Raw genomic sequence first — 21896 nt, 5'->3', positions numbered from 1 at the left:
AAAAGTCTGCAAAAAATGCATGAAACGATGCAAGACGGAACCAAAAATTGTAGAAAAGAGGAAATAAGCATGAATCGAAGGCATACCTGATGATTTCGAGTGGATTCAACCGTGAAAGTAGGATTTGACATTGAATCTGAAGTTTGAAAGGCTGAGAAGCTCTAGAAGTTCAAAATCTAAAAAGAGAGAGAGGTTGTAACCTTTCTCTCTCTTATCGTCGTCCTTTATATAAGAGAAGGGTTTGGGTTTCAAATTTCCCGCCCATTATAACGCCGCCGAACCGATAGGACGATCGTGCAGAACCTCAATGCACGCCAAACGTCCCTTCATCTACTGTACCCATGCAAGAGATGACACCTGGCGCTTGCCCATTGGGGTTTAACTCTGGCGGTTGCTTTTACATGCAAGGCACATGCCTGTACTTGGAGAGCAAGTCAAGCAGACTCTATAAATATCAAACGAAGCAACCCTAGAGAGGTAGATGCTACTCAATCCCTAAAACCCTAGTCTCTTGCTTTGCTCTCTGCAGATCATCATCTCGCCGGAGAGCCTTGTCAGGCAACCCTGGCCAGGTCTTAGTCGTGCGTTCACTATGCAGGTTAGGGCAAGACAGCTAGGAAACACTCGAACCAATCAAAGAAGAACTCAGATCAAGGATCAACGGGCCACACAGTAATTTCTATGGTTCGAATAAAATTCTGAGATTTTAACACAAGTTCTAAGACATATACAGGTATTCTCAGTTAAAATCCCATAAAATTGCAAGTTTAGAAACTATGTGCGAAAATTCGTCAAAGTCACAACAACATCAAATTCCTTAGAAAACTACTACCTTCACAATCAACATTTTTACGAACTTTAGGGTGAAAAATGAGATAGACGACAAAAATAGAGTGAAATGGAGCTTGAGGAAGAAGATGGCGATGGGAGAAGGGATTGTCTCTCACTCACTCTACTGAGATAATGTAGAAGAATAGAGGGTGAGTGGTGTAAAAATTTCGTGGGTGGAGGAGGTGTATAAATGTATGTATGTAGGAGGGAAATGAGAGAGAATAATGGTGTATTAATGAGGTGGGGGAGGAGTGAGGTGGTATGGGACTATGGGTGATGGTGGTGACAGGAAATGTTGAGGGAAGGAGGGGTAGGAGAAATAAAGGGGGGTAGAGGGATGGGCTGGCGTAGAAAGAAACGGGTTGTTTGGATGGGGGATTAGCCCTCGAATATAGCACGCGGCCGGATTACAAATCCTTCCTTCCTCTTCTCCGGTCTTTGGCTGGCAAACAGGGAAGCCGGATTAGAGGCGACTCTGGATTACATATCCACCTGCGGGGTGGATGCGGGCGGATTACTAATGACAGGGGTACCCCCCATCATTGGTTATGTGGCATTGTTGAAAGACCAGGTTGCCCTTTCGTTTCCTATTCCTCGCGCCTTTTGCTCACTTTTCTTCGTCCCACAAACCAAATCGAAAAGAAGAGAGAGAAGAGAGGAGGAGGTCGCCGATTATTACTCTAGTGACTCCCCCGCCGTACATCGACGGTTCCAGCTCTCTACCTCGTCTTCCTCTTTTTTCCTTAGGTATTGTTAAGCTCCATTGTTGTAGGGTTTGAACTGGTGGTGGTTTCTCGATCTGAACTCATTTTTGTTTTGCAATTTGGTTTTCGATTTAGCTTCAGATTTGTGCCCTAAAATTTTAAATTTTAAACCTAAATCATGAGTTGGTTTGTGTCCTAATTTGTGCCAAAATTTCAGAATTTTCCCAATTTATGAGTTGTGCCCTAATTTCAAATTTGCCCTAATTTCTGAGTTGTGCCCTAAATTCAAATTTGCCCTAATTTCATATTAGTGCCCTAATTCAGTTGTGGCCTAATTTTTGAGTTAGCTATAAGATTTCCGATTTTGGCCTAGTTGTTGTAGATTAGTGGACTTGTTATGACATGTTTTGGTTGATGTTTTCATGTGGGCAGTTTTCTAGGCACTTGACATGCTATTTTGTGGTCATTTTATATCCTATTTTTTTATATCAAATGGTGCTATTTTTTGTTACCAAACCAAACCGAGCCTTAAGTCCCAATCACTTGTGGTCGGCTATATGAATCCTTTTCCTCCATTGAGCTTTGTCAAGAGCCATTTGTAATGTCATAGAGATCTGAAGGGTTTTTTTTACATGCTGGCTGTTAGCTACCTAGCGCACAACCCTCCTCCTTTATCTGGGCTTGGGACCGGCTGGGGAATAAAGATAAGGCTCTAAGCACATACCAGGCGGAGTTATCATGCTATTTTTTGGGGTGGAATGCTGCTATTTTTTTGGGATGAAATGTTGCTATTTTGTTTGTAAAAGTTAGGTTATGGATGTTGTGGGCCATGAGAAGCAATTCTCTTCCAAAAGAGAAAGGGTGTTTGAAGAGCTAATGAAGCTTGATATGCAAATGGTTGATAGGTTTACTATAAGCTTGACTCTGTGTGTGTGTGTGTGTGTAGTCCCATTTCTTGGCTGGTTTGTTGGGAGTTTTGCTGGTGGGTTGTGGTTGGTTTCATTTTTGGTTTGGTACAGTTTTGGTGGAGGTTTTGGATAGTTTTTTCACTGGTTTGTGGATGGGTTTTTTCTGGTTCATCGGTTTTTTGCAGGTTTTTGGATGGTTTTTTTGTTGGTTTATACTTGGTTTTTTGGCTGGGTTCTGGCTGGTTTTTTGTGTGGCCGTTTTGGTGGAGGTTTTGGATAGTTTTTTGCAGGTTTGTGGATAGTTTTTTGCAGGGTGATTTTTTTGCTGGTTTCTACTTGGTTTTTTGCAGGTTTCTAGCTGGTTTTGTTGGAAGTTTTGCTGCTGGGTTTTGGTTGGTTTTATTTCTGGTTTTGGTGAATGGCTATGATGATATTACAAATTCGAAGGCGAAACACTCATCTTGACGGGACAACTTATGAGGGCCAATGGTTCATCACCATTCGGCAACATAAATTGTACCCAAATGAGTGTCCAATGTGTCGCTTAAGCAAATATCTAAGCCAAAGAAATCAAGCATTGATGCCATGGAGAGGTTTCAATTTCATGAAAATGAAGACCTTAGAATCAATTCATGGGCTTGCTGATTTCAATTGTAGTTCAAATCAATTGCTGGGCTTGCTAATTTCAGGATTCATAGTGGATGAGGAAAACTGGAAAAGTTTAAGTCTTGTATAATTGAATGTAATCGTATCAGCTATAACTTGTTGATTATGTACACTGTCATGCAATTTTGCATTGTAATAAAGCTTGTTGATTATATACACAAATTTATTTTTCAAACATTTATTCAAACAATTACGATCTTCTTCAAGCATCCAACTTCAACCTTTGAAATGTACAAAGCAATGGCTCCATCAATTAAAATGAAACCTATTTATAGAAATTTTTTGTATATGTTGGTTTGTTGAACCTATTACCCACGTGGTTAAACTACCACTCACATGATCCAACAACCAACTACCCCCCATTCAACTATGAAGATTTTTTTTATAAACAAAAAATGTAATTTGTTTTTTCAAATCATTTTCATAATGATTGAATTATTTTACAAATATTATATCGTATAATCCGATTTTTTTTTTAAATCAAAATAAAAATTAAGGTTTAAACATTTTAAAGATAAATTGATGTAATTTTATCAAATTTTTTTGATAAATATGTATTTATTTTAATTATAATTAAATTAACCTATATTACCCATTAAATTAATAAACTGGGGGGAATAAAGTCATTTCACATCTTATCCCATCATATCCACCCTCCAAATCCCTCTTCTAAAATAACCATCCAAACACTGGATTACAAATCCACTCTTCTTAGGAGGTGGGTCCACCCTCCTTACATATCCACCCTCTTTTTATATCCACCCAAAATCATATCCTCCATCCAAACGGGCCGAAATAGTGAAGGAAGTATATCCGCAGACACGAAAATGTACCCCGCGGTTATCGGAAGTCTGAATTTCAATTTTGGAAAATTTTGAAAATATTGCCGTAAACCAAACAAAATATTTTGAGACTAACTGCGGTCTCGATTTACGGAAGAAAAAATCTCGTTGGTCAAAAATTAATTTGTATGCAAATATTAATACACCCGATTCGAATTTAATCAGACTAATTAACTTATTAACTAATCAATCAACTAATTAATTAATTTAATATAATAAATCAGATTATTAACAAAGTAAATGATTTTTGAAATAATATCACAAAATTTTATTTATTACAAATTTTGGGATATTACAAACTTGACGAATAAAAACTAACTATTTTTTTCCCTGTTGAATCCAATAAAAAATGAAGAACCATTATAGCTAATTAGATCAAATCAACTACCTTTTTGCCATTGTTTAGGGGAGACATGCATGCTAAGAAACACATTGAAATCTAAATAGCATACGCAATAATCTATACACCATGTCAGTAGCAGGAGGAAAGAGAGTGAGAAACTTCCGAAATGAGAGAGAGAAAAAGTTTTTTTAATCGGCAAAGGGCATCATGGATTTTTTAATCGGCAAAGGGCTTCATATCTGCATTCACTCTCTCATTTATACACCATGGTTAAGCCATATGTACCTAGTTCCGGTACTTCTTATCTTGGTAAAATGCTTTCACACCAATTGAATGGAGGAAAATTCTGCTTTGGAGTATATGTCCAAAGAAAGGAAAAAGAGCACACATCAACCTATCTGTTTTCTTCAAAATGAGAACATGGACACCTACCATGCTTTAAATTAAAGTAAGAAGCTTCGATATTCCAAGAAAAAAAAACTGGATAGAGAAACAACTAATTTTTTGATTTACAGCCGTCACAACCATTTAAAAAAAAAAGAAAGAGAACAAAAAGCCATACCTGTTAAGAGAGAACTGGAGAGAAGGCAAGAGTCAAGGAGACAAGAAAGAGAACTGGAAAGAAAATGATTAGAGAGAGAGAGAGAGAGAGAGAGAGAGAGAAATTCGTTCACCCAAAATTTGGCTTGACCAAAAATTTGTTCATTACCAAAAATTCTATAGTCCACCCAATTGTAATACTCTTTCCACGGCAAATAAATCATTACCAATTCGTTCACCCAATCAACGGCAATTTCAGAAATCATTACCAAAAAAGATTTTTATTAAGAAAATCTTAATCGCAAAAATTTTTGGTTAAGAAAAGTAGTAAGAGGAAAGAGAGTGAGAAACTTCCAAAATGAGAAAGAAAAAAGGTTTTTTTGATCAGCAAAGGGCACCATTGGTTCTTTTTAATTTCTTAGTAAAATGCATATCTGCATATCTTGATTCACTCTCTCATTTTTAATCGCAAAATTGCTCTCATTCTCATTTTTATTAAGAAAAGTAGTAAGAGGAAAGAGAGTGAAAAACTGAAAATGAGAATCAACGGCAATTTCTAGCATGCCATTGTTCACCCAATCAACAGCAATTTTAGAAATCATTATATTTGTTCACCCAATCAAGTCTTTATAATCCATATCTGAATATAATGTCCACCCAATTATTATCAAAAATTCGTTTATTACCAAAAAACATTGACCATATTGAGCAACTCAACAGCTAGAATTTATGCAGAGACTTGTACACTAAATCCCACGGCTAGGATTTATGTAGAGAATTTGTGCGGGCCACCACACCATCGCGATTTGTATAATAGCCAAGAAATTGCCCATGCCTGAAGGCACGGCGCAATGCATTCTAAACACAGTCTAAATGAAGTATCAAATCCCACTTTTATAATAATAAAAAAATGGATACAATGGTTATTAATTTTTAACTCCATCTCACGTGGGGCGAGTTCTGTGTTTGTGTATATCCCACCTCATGTGAGAGTATTACAAATAACCATTGAATGAAAAATTTTCAAGGCTGCCAACAAAATGTACGTCTCGAAATTTTCTATTTTAAGAATAAGATTCAAACATGGTTCACCTAACCAAGTTCATAGAATAGTCTAACACAACATATGCTATCAAACCTGTGTAATTCCATTAGTTGTTGTAGGGGGATGAAAACAATTGATGCTTCGGATCACCTTGGATTGCAACGGCTTATTCGTGCCTTTTCACCGGAACCCCAATTCGTCGTCTGAACCCTAATCTGCAAAATAGACAAGGGGTGAGTGCACCTTTGCCTCTCGTGGCAAAGGCCCTCCGATGCCAAAGTTAGTATCACGTACTAGCAGTCAAACCCTAATTATCAGTAGGAAAGCAATAAGAATGCAGTGTATTGCGTACCTTTTGCCTCTAGGTTTACCCCATATTTATAGATTTTCGTATGCTTGTTGCCCAAGCATCCCTATTGCCATCGGATTCCTATCTCGTATAGGAAACTCAGGATATCAAAGATTCTCGTTTCCTTTATCAGTTTATTAAAAAAGAGTCCTTTTAGGATTTTTTTCCATTACTGGCCGAACATCCCATTCTCATTGGGTATCTTTCTTAGATCCTATATTCTCGGGATCTTATTCCTTTACGGGACATGACTACTCTGGAATCTTCCAGAGTATTCCCTCTGCTCCTACTCTTGATTTGAGTTCTTTCTTTGTTCGGCCATCTCATGGCCGAACAGACGGCTTGGACCAGTCACTTCACATATAACTGGTCCGTCTTCAATTATTTGGACTAATGACCTCACATGCCTTTTGTCTTTATTAGCCGATCAGACTACCTGTCTATATTCAAGCTATGGTCCCACGTACCATTTGTTACAGATATCGATTGCATTGCTTTCAACCTGTCATCCCTCGTATCACGTGCTTGGTTCTTACTTCATCTGTTCGGCTGTATCATAACCGAATAGTCTGCTTGGACCAGCTACTTCACATGTAACTTGGTCCAATGTAATCGGAATGTCTCTAACTGCCGAACAGTCAGTTTATAGCCATGACTTCTCATGTCATTGGCCCTTATCGCTGTTTAATGCACTGACCGGCGATTAGTCATGTTCAATTTCTCACGTGTTCTTATACACCACGTGTTCGGCAACTAGATGTACCTGTTCGGGAATACCTCCCTACAGTTGCATTCAGGCATAGCAAATAAGAATCTTAACGGAATGGAGCCTAACATAAGAATTTTCCTAAGCTAACATAAACCAGGAATTCTTGCTTAACATAAGAGTTTCCTTAAGCTAACATAACCAACATCTCTAATTTGTACTTCAAGTTGCTCACACCTGAAAATGGCACGTGGGATGTGGTTAATTTCCTGCCCAGGTTTCGCTGAAGAATGTGTTGAAAGCATAGTCTCCGCCTCCAAATGTTTTATCACTCGACATTTTGCCCATCAGGCTGTAAAAAACAACAGCCAGGTCATAAGTCACATGAACCCAGCATGGAATAACTTTAAAATAGGAAGAAATGTACAAAAATAACAATGTTCTTTAGTATTCATATGAAATATAGGCACGGTGCAACGTATTTTGAACCCAACCTAAATGACTACCCTTCTATGACAACCAGGTCATAAGTCACATGAACCCAGCATGGAATAACTTTAAAATAGGAAGAAATGTACAAAAATAACAATGTTCTTTAGTATTCATATGAAATATAGGCACGGTGCAACGTATTTTGAACCCAACCTAAATGACTACCCTTCTATGACAACCCCTGTTAACCTAACTCGACTAACATAAAAAAAAAATACAACTTTAATTTACTCAACCAAATAGATATATGCAACAATGCTATAGCTTGGAGTAGAACCAAGCTAATTGTCATAGACTTATAGCTATCAACATTCAAAAATGTAAATGAAACCTGTTCTATTTCCTCTTCCGTTCCTTTTGAAGTTTCACTATTGCAAAAGTTGTTCATAGGATCATGATAGACTCAATAAACATGGAAATAATGCTGGAATAAAAGCCAATAAATATAAGCTACTTTATTATCTTATTCTCAACTTCCAAATCAAACCTCCATTAATTCCTTGTGATGCATGGTGTCATAACTCCTATCATAAATCTAGTTCAAAAAAAGAAGAGAACATGCCGATCTAATTAACTAAGCCTGGAGCTTTTCATGAAATTTTGGTTTTATTTATCTGGTACCTTGGATTAATTGGTGAATTAGACGGGTGAGGTTTGAGGCAAGCGATTCCCAATGTAACTGGATTTCGGTGATGTCAAGCATCAAGATCGCATCAAAAGAGTCCTGCAGCCAAACAACACATCAAAGGGCTAGCACCATAACCTAAGCAGAGGTCAAAAAATTGATTGATGTCAAAATAAAAAGAAAACAATTCTTCAAAATGGATTTCAAAAAATTACTAATTGCTGAAGCCGAAAATAGAAAAACTTTAGACAAAATATAACACTGTTGAAGTGGAAAATAGAGCAAAACCCAGATATCATTAGGAATCGGAAGCATTATAATGTCTACATGTCCAGTGATTTGCACCAACATACAGATCAATTAACAGCAGGATAAATTGGAAATTTGGAACTAAAAAAATGCAATCATATGTAGCAGTTAATCCATGCAAGATTTGGTGTGCTTCCGCTTCAAGTCCAAGTCAGTCAAAAAAGTTAACACACGTATTCAGCAAAAAAATATATATATATGGTCGGATTCAGCTTGAGCTCATTTGGTGAGTAGCTCAAATTTGCGTCACTCTACTCAATCAGACTAAAAATGAGCTCAAGCTAAATTGACCAGAGGTCAAACAATGTGCCAATTTCAAACACTAAGAACCACTATAGAATTGTTATTACCTATCTCATTTTAGTCATCAGATCGAGCCAATTTCATAGAGAAGTCAGATTTCTGCTTGATCAATTGAAGCCTTAATGATCCATTGCCTGTATTTGCATAATCGAGATTCATGTAATTTGCATGTTGATATTGCAAGATAAAGAGTAAAAATTAGTATATGATTGAGACTCCCCTCCTCCCACTTGAAAACCGACCAATAAATCCTAGAACAAATCAAAGGCAGCATAGCTTGAACCTTAATTGGTGCAGAACACAAAAGGAGAGGATAAGTTCTGGGAGTTTCAGGGAGGCAGATGGAGGTGCTGGAAAGAAAATAGGGAGAATTTTTCATAAGTCCATTATAGCACTTTTTAAACCCATTAAGTCCACTCCTAAATTCTAAAACCCACTAAGTCCACTAACCTATTAGTAAGGATATAATAGCCCTATTTAGTCTAATATACCCCTATTTTTAAAAAACAATTTGCCCCGTTTTTTCATCCATTTCAAATACGTCCATTTCAAAATTAAACATATCCCGAAAAAAACTCAACATCCATTACAAAACCCAACCCCCCTCCCCCCCCTTTCCCCCCTTCCCCCCCTTCTCAGAACGACAATACAGACGTTTGGAGAAAAACAAAACATCGCCATCGGCCTTCTTCGTCACCATTCGTCGCCATTTTTTCAGTCGTACGTTATTCTCCACCGTTCGACGCCCTAGTTTCAGTCGGAACTTTTTCTCCGTTCGTCGCCCGATATTCGCCGGTTCTAGTCGCCGTGCTTCGCCCTCATATTGCCGTCAGATCATACGACGCAATCGATACACTAGGTATGTTTCCCTTCGTATATATGGTTATATAAATGGTTTTGCTAATTTTCGTTAGGGTTTTGTAGTGCGAGTATCTATATTGTTATATCACAAATTAGATGATTTTTCGATCATTGTTTGTTGACCACTTTGATTCCTTGTTCAAACAAGTTATTCGGGAAAATTTCTAAATGGTTTATGCTTTTGTTTGAGCAGTCCAGTTTATATGCTTATATAACTGATTTGGTTATGTTAAGTTAAGGTTTTGGTTGCAAGTATATATCGTTATATCAATCTCTGAGCAGTCCAGTTTATGCTTCTATTCGTATATATATGGTTATGTAAATTGTTTGGCCAAGTAATGTTAGGGTTTTGATTGCGAGTACATATGGTTATATCAATGTTGGCTATATATTCGGACCAATTAGGCCGCTGCGTGGACCATTTCAATAAACTAATTTAATTGGTTTAATTGTTATAACCAAATTCAACGAATATATGGTTTTCCCTATGTATATATGGTTATATAAATTGTTTGGCCAGGTAATGTTAGGGTTTTGATTGCGAGTATATATGGTTATATCAATGTTAGGGTTTTAATTGGTTTAATAGCTATAACCAAAATCAACGAATATATGGTTTTCCCTCGTATATAAGATACATATGGTTATATATTTTGCTGGTATAGTGTATAATGAGACGTATAACATTTAGGTTATATAACGTTTAGATTTTCATTTGACCCGCTGATATCACGGAACATATATGATAATATCAATTTCTCGAATCCTTTTGCAAACATATAAAGATGTTTGTTTCCATATGTTAATTTTTTCCATTGTATGTGCAGCAATGACAAATCCTAAAAAAATAGGGAAAGAGTTGGTACCTATGGCGTACGCAGCAGAAGCTCGTTCGTTAGCAATGATTGACCCACAAAAACAGATGAGGCAGAAGAAGACACCAAGAAAGCGGACAGTAGACCCAACTAGCATAAATATTGAGGACAGTGACGATAATACCGAGGTCGTCAAGTCTACCTCTACCACCCCCCAGAAAAAAGTGGCAGCAAGAAAGAGTAAAGGACCAATAGTAGCTGCTGAAACACCAACTATCCAGAGTTCCCCAACCACAAGAAAAAAGGCAAACAATTATGATAAGACTGAGGTAGTCAAGTCTTCATCCCCCTGCCCCGCGAAAAAGGTGCCCGCAATGAAGAGGAAAGCATCAAAAGTTGCTGCTGTAGAGACAACTGTCCAAACTTTCTCCCCAACCCCAATTAAAAAGGTTACCATGTCAAAAATGAAGATCAAAGACCTTGGGACAAAGCCAAAGACTGAAAAGGTTTATGAGAGAAAGAGGAAAAGGCCTAATAGGGAAGCTGAAGTGATTAGAAGTGATTATAGATCTGCAAACCCCAACAAAGAGGGTGACACGATCTTCTGAGGCAGTGCAGAAAATCCAAAGAGGTAATGACAATGAAGAAACAAAGATTGACAAACGAAAGGCCAAAAAAAAGAAAGTAAAAGATCTACAAACAGATGAGCAAGAAGAAAGGGAAGACAAAGGATTTAAAAGGAAAACAAGGTCTCAAGTCTCCAAGGACATAAAAGCAAGGGTGAGCAAAAAAGAAAAGGGAGATGAAGAAGAAGAGGAGTGGGATGAAGAAGAGGGGGATGAAGAAGAAAAGGTAAAGGGGAAGAAATGGAAAAAAAGTAAAGGGTTCATGGGCAAGAAAGGCATACGAAAACAAGAAAAAATGGAAACCAGGATGTCTAATAATCCCCAAAAAGTAATGAGGCACATTCAGTACAGGTAATGACACCTGATCATATGTATATGATTGTTTTGATATAATGTTATATATATTATATTCACATGTGCAAGCATATATATGATGTTATCTGAAATATATATGGTTGTATATGATAATATGTATCATTCTGAATGTATTGCAACAGCATACTAATGTTAGTTGTTCCATATAAACTTTGATATAATGTTATATATGAATTACTTACTAGTGATGTAACGCCCCGAGCAGACCACTGGTCCAGTACCCTGATTTTGATCCACAGGCCACACCACATGGCCCAAAAGCTTAAGCACAAGGTACTAGTAGTAGCCCACAAGGTTTGTTATATGCCCAAGATCATCCATGTAGACTTCCGATGTGGGACGGGGTGTTACAATGTCCCCAACTTTATAGCCTCGCGCCCTCGCGAGGGGTTGAGCACTATAATCACCAATACAAATCAAACCAACAACCAAATCAAACCAAACTCCAAGGCCCACATGGTCGTGCACATGGATGGCAAAAAAAAAAGTAGAAGGGAAAGTTGAGTCGTTGCGATATTGGGCCATTTGAGGTTTTGGAAACGATTGGTAAGGTGGCTTATCGTTTGGCGTTGCCGCCTAATTTGGCTAAGGTTCATAACATTTTTCATGTGTCGATGTTGAGAAGGTATGTGCATAGTCCGTCCCATGTTATTGATTATGAGCCACTTCATGTTCGGGATGATTTAACCTATGATGAGCAACCCATTGAGATTCTTGATACGAAGGAGAAAGTGCTTTGCAACAAAACGATTTTATTGGTTAAAGTATTGTGGCGCAATCACGCAGTTGAAGAAGCCACTTGGGAGCGTGATGAGGAGATGCGCGAGAAGTATCCGCATTTGTATGAATGAGGTTAGTATGCAATTTCGAGGACGAAATTTATTTTGAGGAGGGAAGGATGTTACGGCCTAGAATTTTATTTTATCTTATTAGTTATTTTGGATCATTATTAATTGGAAGTGTTATGGTGCGGATCCCAATTAGTTATTTTGTGCGTTCTATGGGTATTGTTGTCGTGGTTATAATTTTTGGAGCATGAGATTGATTTTTGATTAAATAGGGGTACCTAATGGTAATTTTATAAATTTGCATAGCGCTCTTTCTAAATTCTAATTAACTAGTTAGCTATAATTTAGGGGTTTTAAGAGTTAGTGGGTAGTTTTATAAAGTTAGAGACATTCAAGAGTAGGGTTCTACATTGGAGTTAACGTTCTGAGGAAAAAAAGAAAAGAGAGAGCCGCACAGCCGAATCTAAGGTGATCTTAAGAGGTAAGACTAAATTCTTAATCTGTTTCTTTCTTTTCCATTGGTCGGCACAGTAATGGAAAACTTGGATCGGAAAGTAGTACTTCCAAGTTAAATTATTGGGTGTAATGGTGATCGGCAATCTGTATGTGCGTGGGGTTGTGATGTCAGGTGGTTGTTTTGCTATAGTGTAAATATAATCTAAGATTTATACTATGCTAGCAAGGGTTGTGGTAGGGTGTTTTGGAATAATTTTAGACCAAAGATCAGGAGAGTTTTGGCACGTGGAGGACTGTCATGAATTTGTGCACGTACGTGGATTTTGGACTTGGATTTACGATGTTGGGTTTCTTTAACTGAACTTAAGTTGGTTTAGTTTTAGGTTAGAAGGGTGTTTTCTTAGGTAGCCCCATATTGCTAAAGATTGTATTGGTTCAGTTAGTGATAATATTACTATATGATGCCTTGTTCAGGTTAGGCTCGTTTTGCGTGGTTCGACTTGCATTACTTTCGGACCCAGGTGAGTGGTTAAGCATGTTACGTATTTTCGAACTTCCCCGTGTCCCTTAAATTATTGTTTAGAAGATTTTATGATTGGAATTGGAAACCCATAACTGTTTATTTGGTTACTTGAATCGGCATGCGGGAAAACGTTTGGTGAAATCTTTTATTGTCTGAATAAATCTTTTGGTGAGAACTTTGTGGATATTGTTGGGAACATATTTTGGAAAGTCCAGGGAAATTAATCCTCTGTGTGCGGGTGACTCTGGCCATTAGAGAAGAGACCGGGTTAGGCCGGTGACTTTAATGCTCAACGGCTTTTTTTTGCCGGGTCGTTCTTTGGGAAAAGTTCCACGGGCTGCCTACTCGTGGTGACTCAAAGATACGATATTGGATCCAATTATGAGACATTTATTCACTGGCATTTGGTTCTATCGATATTGGTTGTGGTTCCCCATAGTTGTTGGAGATTGATTTGTGATCACCATTGAGATTTATTGGTAAATGAGTTATGGTCAAATTTGTTCGTTGATGCACACCTTTGTATGCCAAAATATGTTAACGTGATAATCTATTTTTAGCCAAGTTTTAGAACTGTATTGTTGTACATGCTTTTACTACTCACTGAGCTCGTCAGCTGACGGATTTATTCCAACTTCATTTTCAGGCAAGTTGGGCAGTTAGGAGGACTCTGGCGGCATCTCGGGGATTTCATTTGTTGACCTCCTTAGGGTGTCTCATCTTTTTATTTATTTTTGTTTAAATAATCGCTTCCGCATTCGAAACATTTGTCAAAAAAAAATGGATTCTTTTTATTATGGTTGGATCAGTGGATGTTGGTTGTTTCATGGGATGTTTGTGCCCCATGCTTTCTTTTGTTGAACTTAAATGGTTGGAGTTGTTTTTAATAAAAAAAAAGTGGTTGGTTGTTTAGTAGTTCTTTGCTTTGGAATTTAATTAAATTTCTTTTTAGGCTACATGTTCTACGAGTTTTGGTCTTGTGGTTCATGGCCGGTCACTTCTCATTTTGGGGTGTAACAAGTGAAAGGTTATATATGTAGTTGTAACCTGAATTATATATGGTTATATATGATAATCTGTATCAATGACTATTTTTTGCAGGTCAACTTTAAATACTGTGGTAAAACTGATAAAGAGTATTCCTACCGGGGAATTCACACCACTTCAAATTCAGGAGATCAAGAAAACACCATTCGCAGAGCTTGTGTTGGGTATTGTCGAAGCAAATCTGGATGAGGCCTACGTAAGGAAAAGCGATACGGACGTATTAAAGTTGGTAAAGCAATATGAGGGGACGCGTGGGAGATTCAAATTGGGTGACAAGTCTGTAAGAATAACAGCCAAAGAGGTTACACTGATATTTGGGATACAATCTGGTACTACGAGGATTGTACTAAATCTAACTCTAAGGGTTCCAAATACAGATTTTGCGGATTGTCTCTGCCCAGGTCCCAAAGGCCAAAGGATATTGACCATTCCGATACTAAGGGAATTCTTTGCCAAGGTTGTTAAAGGTGCGACTTTGGAGGATGCGAAGGACTTGGCGCGTGTCCTATGCCTTTTGTTAATAGGGACACTGTTTTTTGCAAATACACAAGCCAAAGTGAGTTGGGGTTACTTGGAGTTCATTGAATCTTTGGATAACAGCACGTCATACGATTGGGCAACCTTCATAACTGAAGACATCATTCAAGAACTAAACAAAAGTGCTTCTTCGAAACCAACAAAAGTCGGAGGATGCGTAATGGGACTGATGGTAACAATGACTTTACTGTTTATAATTTTCCTAGCTTTTCCAATTTTTGGTATGTTTTAATCTAATTTGTGCCTATATTCGAAAACAGTATTGGCTTTGTGAGCATGTGTCTTTAATTAAACAAGGAGATCCACAAATCATACCAAGGTTCATCAAGTGGAGGCTTGGTGACCTAACCAAGGAACTACGTACAAACAAATTGGACTCTCTTGATCCGCAATCGGTAAATATTTTATATGGTTATATGTTTTTTTGAGTTACATAGTTTATCCATTATGAAACAGTTTTGGTGGTAGATGTGAGTTATAAACATCATTGTTTATTATATATTTTTTAAAGGTATTATCCTCAGAGTTAGAGCCAAACAACAAGGAGGAAGAGTTGTACAGGTTTTCCCCAGTCCCTGGTCACGAGGCTAATGACAAGGATGCTAAGTTGAAGACGGCAGTTGACACGTCGGGCGATGAGGTCGTGCAGGATACAAGTGATGAGGAAACGGATAATGATCAGGATGAAGTGGTAGCCCTCCGAGGCATAATCAGAAAGTTGACTGAAGAAAATGCGGAAAATGACCAGATAATTTCTGAGCTTCGGAGGGAAAACAAGGAGAAAATTGCCACAATTGTTGAACTTAGGAGAAGGATTACAAAGCATCAACAATCCACAACACCTGGTTTCGGATTCGAAGGCATTTCGGCACAGTTTGATAAAGATCACCTAGAACACGAAAACATTACTTTACAGACAGAGATTGGTGGCATGCTCATAGAGAAAGACATTGTTGAAGAAAAACTAGAAGTGGTCGGAGACATCATTGATGATTTTGTGACACACACTGTCACACAAACGTACCCGGTAATGTTTGTATATATTAGGTTATATATGAACTTTTATATATTATGTTAAAAATATTAGGTTATATATACAATTATAACTGGGTCTTTTTTTGGAAAGCAGATCGGTGTAAATGTGGGTGAGAAGGAGTCCAAAGCTAAAAAAGTGGATGCCAGGAGAGAGACACATGAAGTTGAAAATGTGGACAAAGAAGAAGAACAAGAACAAGAACAAGAAGGTGGGCGGTTTGAAATTGTCTAGGATGAGGGTGGGCCAGAGCACACAATGGTGCCAGATGCAGATGTGGACAGTACAACTGTTAAAGCATACATGAGTATACTAGAATGCGACACACCTAAAAGGAAGAAGGGGAAAACCAAAGTAAAAGTGAAATCATCGTCCCTGACTAGAGGAGTGAAGAAAACTTTCACCAGAGTGGAGAAGCGATTAGACGATTTTGTCTACGTTGATTTGATAAAGGGGGCAAAGAAATCATCAAAACAAAAGTGGAATCCGAGTGAAGCACCATTGATTCACTTGCTCCCGAGTACCGATGCAAACCTATTGCGTCAAATTGTTGACTATTCTGACGCAGATCTCAAGTAAGTCAATATACTACAATAATATAACCTCATATGGAAAAATTGCATTACATGATCTCTGCTGCTGTTTACAACATTATCTCTGTGCTGACAGTTTGTTCGTAGACATAATTTTCAGTCACTGCCCAATCCAAACACCCAAACGATTTACGCACAGAATATATGTGAAAAAAAGATGATTATGATAATCTGAAAAGTAATGATGGTGTTGAAATTATCACTTGTTGTAATCTATAGAAGCATACTCCTATTGTACCACAACTTAGTTGACATAATGCACTGTGTTCCCTCTCCAATCCTAGTAATGGAAAAGGCAAAACATGATATGGTAGTGCAGACACATTAGCAGACATCAACATTTTGATGATTCCTAGATGCAGTATTAGGCTTTCATCTAAACAGAAAGCTACTGCCACTATAGAATGATAATGCTAATACTGAATTCTCAAATGATTACATGATATTGGTTTTTTGTTGCATGTTGCATGTTTCCATGAAATCTCATCAGTAGCAACCTTATGCAAGTTTTTTGTTGCATTAACATTTTTTTTTTTTTGGCATATAACCTCTTCTTTTTTTTTTGCATTACTTTTTTTTTTTCCTCTGAGATGATCTCAATTAATTGCTGAAATTTTTTTGGAACACGTGTGATAACAGTTGCACCGTCTGGACCAGTGATGTGACGAGAGAAGTTATACCCCTAGAAGACGTAATGAAACTCTTGCAAGGAGGGGACGTCTCAAATTGGGTATGGCAATCATATCTTATATACAAATCAAACTGGGTATTGGTCAATTCTATTGTTATCTAAATATGGAAACTAATGCAGATGATCGACGGTCTCGCTCGTATGTTAACAATCCAGCTGGAAAAAGATAAGCTTAACCATGGTAACGTTGCATATTTCCCATGCACCATCTGGGTAAGAAACATCCATTTTACTTTCGTAATTGCCTGCTTATTTAAGGTTATATATGATCATCTGTCTAATGTCCTTAAAACCTTTTTCAATGTAACAGACTATACTGCACAACGAGAAAAGCGACATGAGAACAGTTCTGCTCGACGAAAAGCTCCATCGTGTGTTTGAAAACGTTCGGCAACATGGGACTACATATTATTGGTACTTGGTATTCCCTATGAATGACAGCGGGGACAAACCGCTAAAATTTAGTCCGTACCATTGGACCATTCTTTTCTTTGATGTTAGGAAAAAGAAATGGATGCACTACAATTCGTTGAAGAAGAGAGACGGCAGAGATCCAATTCTGAAAGACGCTACCTTTGTGGTACACTTAATAATTTCATATATGCAAATACTCATAAATCCATTCACGAACAATATCAACACCACTAATGTTGTCCTTCCTAAATGTAGAAAAAATACGTGGAGAACTACATGAAGGACAGGCATGCTGAGCTGAAGAACAAAAGTACCGGTACAGAGATACTCTTTCAAGAACAAAATTTCGATGCTCCAATCTGCTCACCTCAAAATGCTCCACAACAAGAAAATACATCGTAAGCTTCGAAACTCCATAAAACTCGTACATACAGTAGTTTGCAAAGAACTCCATATAAACTTATCATTCTTATTGGCCTCGAAACTATGTAGGGTTGATTGTGGGGTTATCGTCTGCATGCTCATGGAACTATTGGCGCACCTTGAACCAATCCCAAAAACACTGACGAAGACAGAAATTGATCAGTTTAGAGCTGGTTTAGTCTCTCGAATTTTGAACGATGAAGGTAGAAGCTGGACAATAAAGAAATGGGAAGCTAGAAGGATGGGGAAGGGGTCTCAATGAACGTTTGTGAGATGGAGAGTGATATGATGGTGAGATTGTAATATGGGGAGTGAGATGGTGTCCTCGGGACAAATGTGGTTTTAATTTTTTTGTATGGATAGATGAAAATTTTTTTTTGGAATGAGATGGTACAAAATTCTCTGATGGTTCATTCCGAACAAACTTTGACTTATACGACTGCAATCTGATATTTCCTACAGATCTGTATCAGATTTTTGACAAGTTTTACTTCGTATATATGGTTATATAAAAGTTGTTGGAATTAAGATGTTGCTGCTGTTCTGTTTCTTGCAGCAGTTGTAAGGTTCTGATTTGCTTTGCACAATACTGTTCTGTTGTTTTCTACTGCTGTTTTGTTCTGCTCCTTATTGGGTATTGTCTGTCCTTTGACTGCTGCTGTTATGTGTTGCATATAATGAATCCTTGGTTTAATTAGTAGTGGCTCCAACTGTGATATATCAACTGTGTAGCTCCCTTTACTGCCGTTTGCTGTTTGCTACTGCAGACTACTGTTGTTCTGTTCTGCTACAAGCTGATGCTGTCCAGAACTGCTGCCGGTAGGAAGAATGGCAAACACAGATGATCCTAAGAATGGCACACACTGCCTCTGTCCAGTATTTGAAGTGTTTTGTTGCTAGTGTTAGTAGAATAAGCTTAATGTTATTCTGTTATCTTTTGTTGGTGTCTTTAAGACGTTGTTTCCTTCCCTCTTACTATTTTACGAACATTTATGGCCATTTTTTTGGAATATGTCATATGTAACTAAAAAATAAAAGGAGAATATATAATGTTATATAAGTACATCAACGTTATATACAGTGTACCAGGAAAGCAGAAAATAAAACGTTATATAACATTAATCTGTCAAACTGTACAGAACTGATGTGCACCTGAAAAGGAGAAGGGATAACTTTATATAATGTTATATAACGTTAATATCTCAAACTGTGCACAACTCATGTCTACAAAACATTAAATTCTTTATTTATCCATAATCCAAAAGAAACAATTTCAATATTTAAGCATGAATAATGAAAAAAAGAAAAAACAAACAAACCCCCAACTTTATTCTATTCTCCATCCTAATCTATCCTTTATTCTCATATTTGACCTCTTTGCCTCATATATCGCTTGGCTCTTTGCATGTTCTTCGATTGTGCTCTGTGGCCTTGTGGCACCTCCCACATTTATTAGGCCTGGTATATGACTCTTCACCCCTTGAACGAATGCGTTTAACTTTGGGCCTACCCGCTGGCCGCCTATTCCGTGGAGGGTTTATAACCCGGTCACCTTCCTTCGTAAAATCGGGAATGTCACTCTCTACAACCGGATATATGGGTTCTTCATATGTACGCCGATACGCATCAACAAGGTATAACGGATCAATGTGGTCCACCAAATTTCCTTCCCCTCCACAAGCTTTTATAATAACCGTTGCAGCATGCCTACACATGAAACCGGTAGATTGCCAATTACCACAAGAGCAGGTCCTTTCCTCAACAGATACTACCTTCGGGATACGACAGCGAACCTCGTACAAACCACCCTTTGACATAATGATCCTCCACGACCTTCCTTTCTTGATAAAGTGAGCTAACTTCTTATCCATCTTCGGACAAATCACTGAATTCCATTTCATCGACTACTCTCCTAGCTGCCATTTGCCTCATAATTTTGCGACGAAGCTCATCAACTAAATAAAATACAGGCATTTCCCGAGTTTTAAGAATCCAATTATTAAACGACTCCACAGCACTAGAGCTCATCTCGCCATACCGTTGACCTTCGAAATACGCGTTACTCCAATACTCTTTGGGGACACTCGCAATAAAGGTCCTAGCTTTATCTCCGCCAAATTGGTAAAAATCTTCCTCAGCAGCTTTGTAAACCGACACCGATGAAGCATATGCACATTTGTCGAACAATTCAACGAGCCTGTTCCGAAAACCTTTTCTAAACCGTCCCGGAAAGTGATCCTTCAAGTTAAACTGTATGTGATAGAGACAGTATGCATTATGACAACCGGGGAACATAACAGGAATGTTGTTGACAAGACCTGCGTTACGATCAGTAATAAAGGTAATAGGATGAGTGGACAATGTACTCTTTAGAAGGCCAAGAAACCAAGTCCAATTAGCTTCATTTTCAGCATCACAAATTGCGTAAGCTACAGGGAATAGACCTGCACATGAATGATAAAATATTACATCATATGCAAACTTTTGTCATGTGTAGCTTCGCATAATAAAACATACAATGTTATATATTCAAAACTGTACAAATGAAATCTAATATATAAGGTAAAAATATAAAGAACCAACACAAACATACATTGATTTGCATCTTTCCCTATTGCGGCAAGGAGTGATCCTTTGAATCTACCTTTCAAATGGGTCGCATCAAGACACAGAAAAGGCCGACAGTAGTTGAACCCCTTGATACAAGCATCAAACGACACAAACAGTCGCGAAAACTCCTTGGTTACAGGATCAGATTCAAGCCTCAAAACGCTCCCCGGATTCGTAGCCCTTACAGCTTCAACGTACCACCGAAGCCTATCGAATGAACCTTCATAATCTCCATATAATCCCCCCCTTGCCTTTTCAACACCTAACCAAGCACTATGATAGCACAGATCAAGACCATACTTGTCCGTAAACATATCCATCATGTCGATAGGTGAAGTCTTGGGTTTTTTCTCGACAATCCCAGCTATCTCATTCGCAACCAAACGGGATGACACACGCTTATGCTTATTGGTTCGGTACGTTGAACCACAATTATGCTCATTATGACACTTTGTAATATGAAATACTCCATTGGTTCTATTTAAAATAGCATGCATGTACCATTCACACCCTACAATAACACAAACAGCTGTCACCTTAATATTGTCATTTTTCACCAAACGGTACATAAAGCCATTCTCAATCGCATATTTAGCCAGATCCTGCCTGAACTCCTTCACACCTAAGGGAAATTCTTGTCCAACACCCTCTATCAAATGAGCCCAAGCTTCAGTCAAATACCTAGGCTCAGCATGTTTACAATACTTTTCCGCAGGGTCCATTCTATCCACATATTCTAACTCATCATCAACCACTTCATCAACATCACCCACTTCATTAATAGTACTACCAACAATTAACCTGCTACTATGTTTATTCTCATCAACCTTCGCGTTTATGCGATCACAATTACTAAACAAGAAAAGCATGTTCTCAAAATCAGATTCATTATGAAGAGCACAATATCCATCCTCATAAGCATATGAAACAGAAAACCCACCAATAGACAGATTTTCCCACCTATTACAAATACTGCTTAAGACATCCTTCAACCTACCACCACCCGATAACCTCATCGGAAGAATCTACAACCCATACTTACAAAGAAACATGATTGTTGAATCCATGACAACTGCACACATAACAACACACAACAAAACGAAAAAATCAAAAAACTGAAAAACGTGGTCATATATCAAAAACCATACAACGTTACAAACACAATATATAACGTTATATAAATACAATAACGTTATATACAGCGAATCTGAAAAGGCGAATATTAACGTTATATAACAACAGTAACGTTATGTACAATGTCAGATACGACTCTTATCCAGTTATAACATGCAATTCAAAAAACTGAAAAACGTGGTTATATATCAAAAACCATACAACGTTACAAACACAATATATAACGTTATATAAATACAATAACGTTATATACAGCGAATCTGAAAAGGAGAATATTAACGTTATATAACGTTATATAACAACAGTA

General features: G+C 37.7%; 3 protein-coding genes across 3 annotated transcripts; 2 read left to right on the top strand and 1 right to left on the bottom strand.

The window, feature by feature from the left end:
• The first annotated feature begins 1237 nt into the window (after positions 1-1237).
• Positions 1238-3249, top strand: LOC131311338 (uncharacterized). The gene is made up of 2 exons (XM_058338750.1): positions 1238-1578; positions 2794-3249. Exons 1-2 carry the CDS (start codon positions 1352-1354, stop codon positions 2906-2908), a joined length of 342 nt encoding a protein of 113 aa, XP_058194733.1. The 5' UTR covers positions 1238-1351; the 3' UTR covers positions 2909-3249.
• Positions 3250-15982: 12733 nt separating this feature from the next.
• Positions 15983-18192, top strand: LOC131309475 (uncharacterized). The gene is made up of 6 exons (XM_058336103.1): positions 15983-16299; positions 16957-17047; positions 17129-17221; positions 17319-17588; positions 17678-17820; positions 17915-18192. The coding sequence occupies exons 1-6, from the start codon at positions 15983-15985 to the stop codon at positions 18105-18107; spliced, it is 1107 nt and encodes a 368-aa protein (XP_058192086.1). The 3' UTR covers positions 18108-18192.
• A 1516-nt stretch (positions 18193-19708) lies between these two features.
• LOC131309474 (uncharacterized) lies at positions 19709-21612 on the bottom strand. The gene is made up of 2 exons (XM_058336102.1): positions 20439-21612; positions 19709-20289 (listed from the first exon to the last, which is right to left on the bottom strand). The coding sequence occupies exons 1-2, from the start codon at positions 21469-21471 to the stop codon at positions 19709-19711; spliced, it is 1614 nt and encodes a 537-aa protein (XP_058192085.1). The 5' UTR covers positions 21472-21612.
• Between the last annotated feature and the right edge of the window lie 284 nt (positions 21613-21896).

The sequence above is a fragment of the Rhododendron vialii genome, chromosome 12a, assembly GCF_030253575.1.
Source record: "Rhododendron vialii isolate Sample 1 chromosome 12a, ASM3025357v1".
NCBI lineage: Eukaryota > Viridiplantae > Streptophyta > Magnoliopsida > Ericales > Ericaceae > Rhododendron > Rhododendron vialii.
Note: the sequence above shows the minus strand (reverse complement) of the source record. Positions and strands in the feature narration are given on the sequence as shown.

Coding starts and splice junctions, on each gene's coding strand:
- LOC131311338 (XM_058338750.1), top strand. CDS start 1,352: ATGACAGGGGTACCCCCCATCATTGGTTATGTGGCATTGTTGAAAGAC. Junction 1,579..2,793: donor TCTTCCTCTTTTTTCCTTAG/GTATTGTTAAGC, acceptor GGTTTTTTGCAG/GTTTCTAGCTGGTTTTGTTG.
- LOC131309474 (XM_058336102.1), bottom strand. CDS start 21,471: ATGAGGTTATCGGGTGGTGGTAGGTTGAAGGATGTCTTAAGCAGTATT. Junction 20,290..20,438: donor AGGGAAAGATGCAAATCAAT/GTATGTTTGTGT, acceptor ATTCATGTGCAG/GTCTATTCCCTGTAGCTTAC.
- LOC131309475 (XM_058336103.1), top strand. CDS start 15,983: ATGGTGCCAGATGCAGATGTGGACAGTACAACTGTTAAAGCATACATG. Junction 17,048..17,128: donor GAGGGGACGTCTCAAATTGG/GTATGGCAATCA, acceptor AAACTAATGCAG/ATGATCGACGGTCTCGCTCG. Junction 17,222..17,318: donor ATTTCCCATGCACCATCTGG/GTAAGAAACATC, acceptor TCAATGTAACAG/ACTATACTGCACAACGAGAA.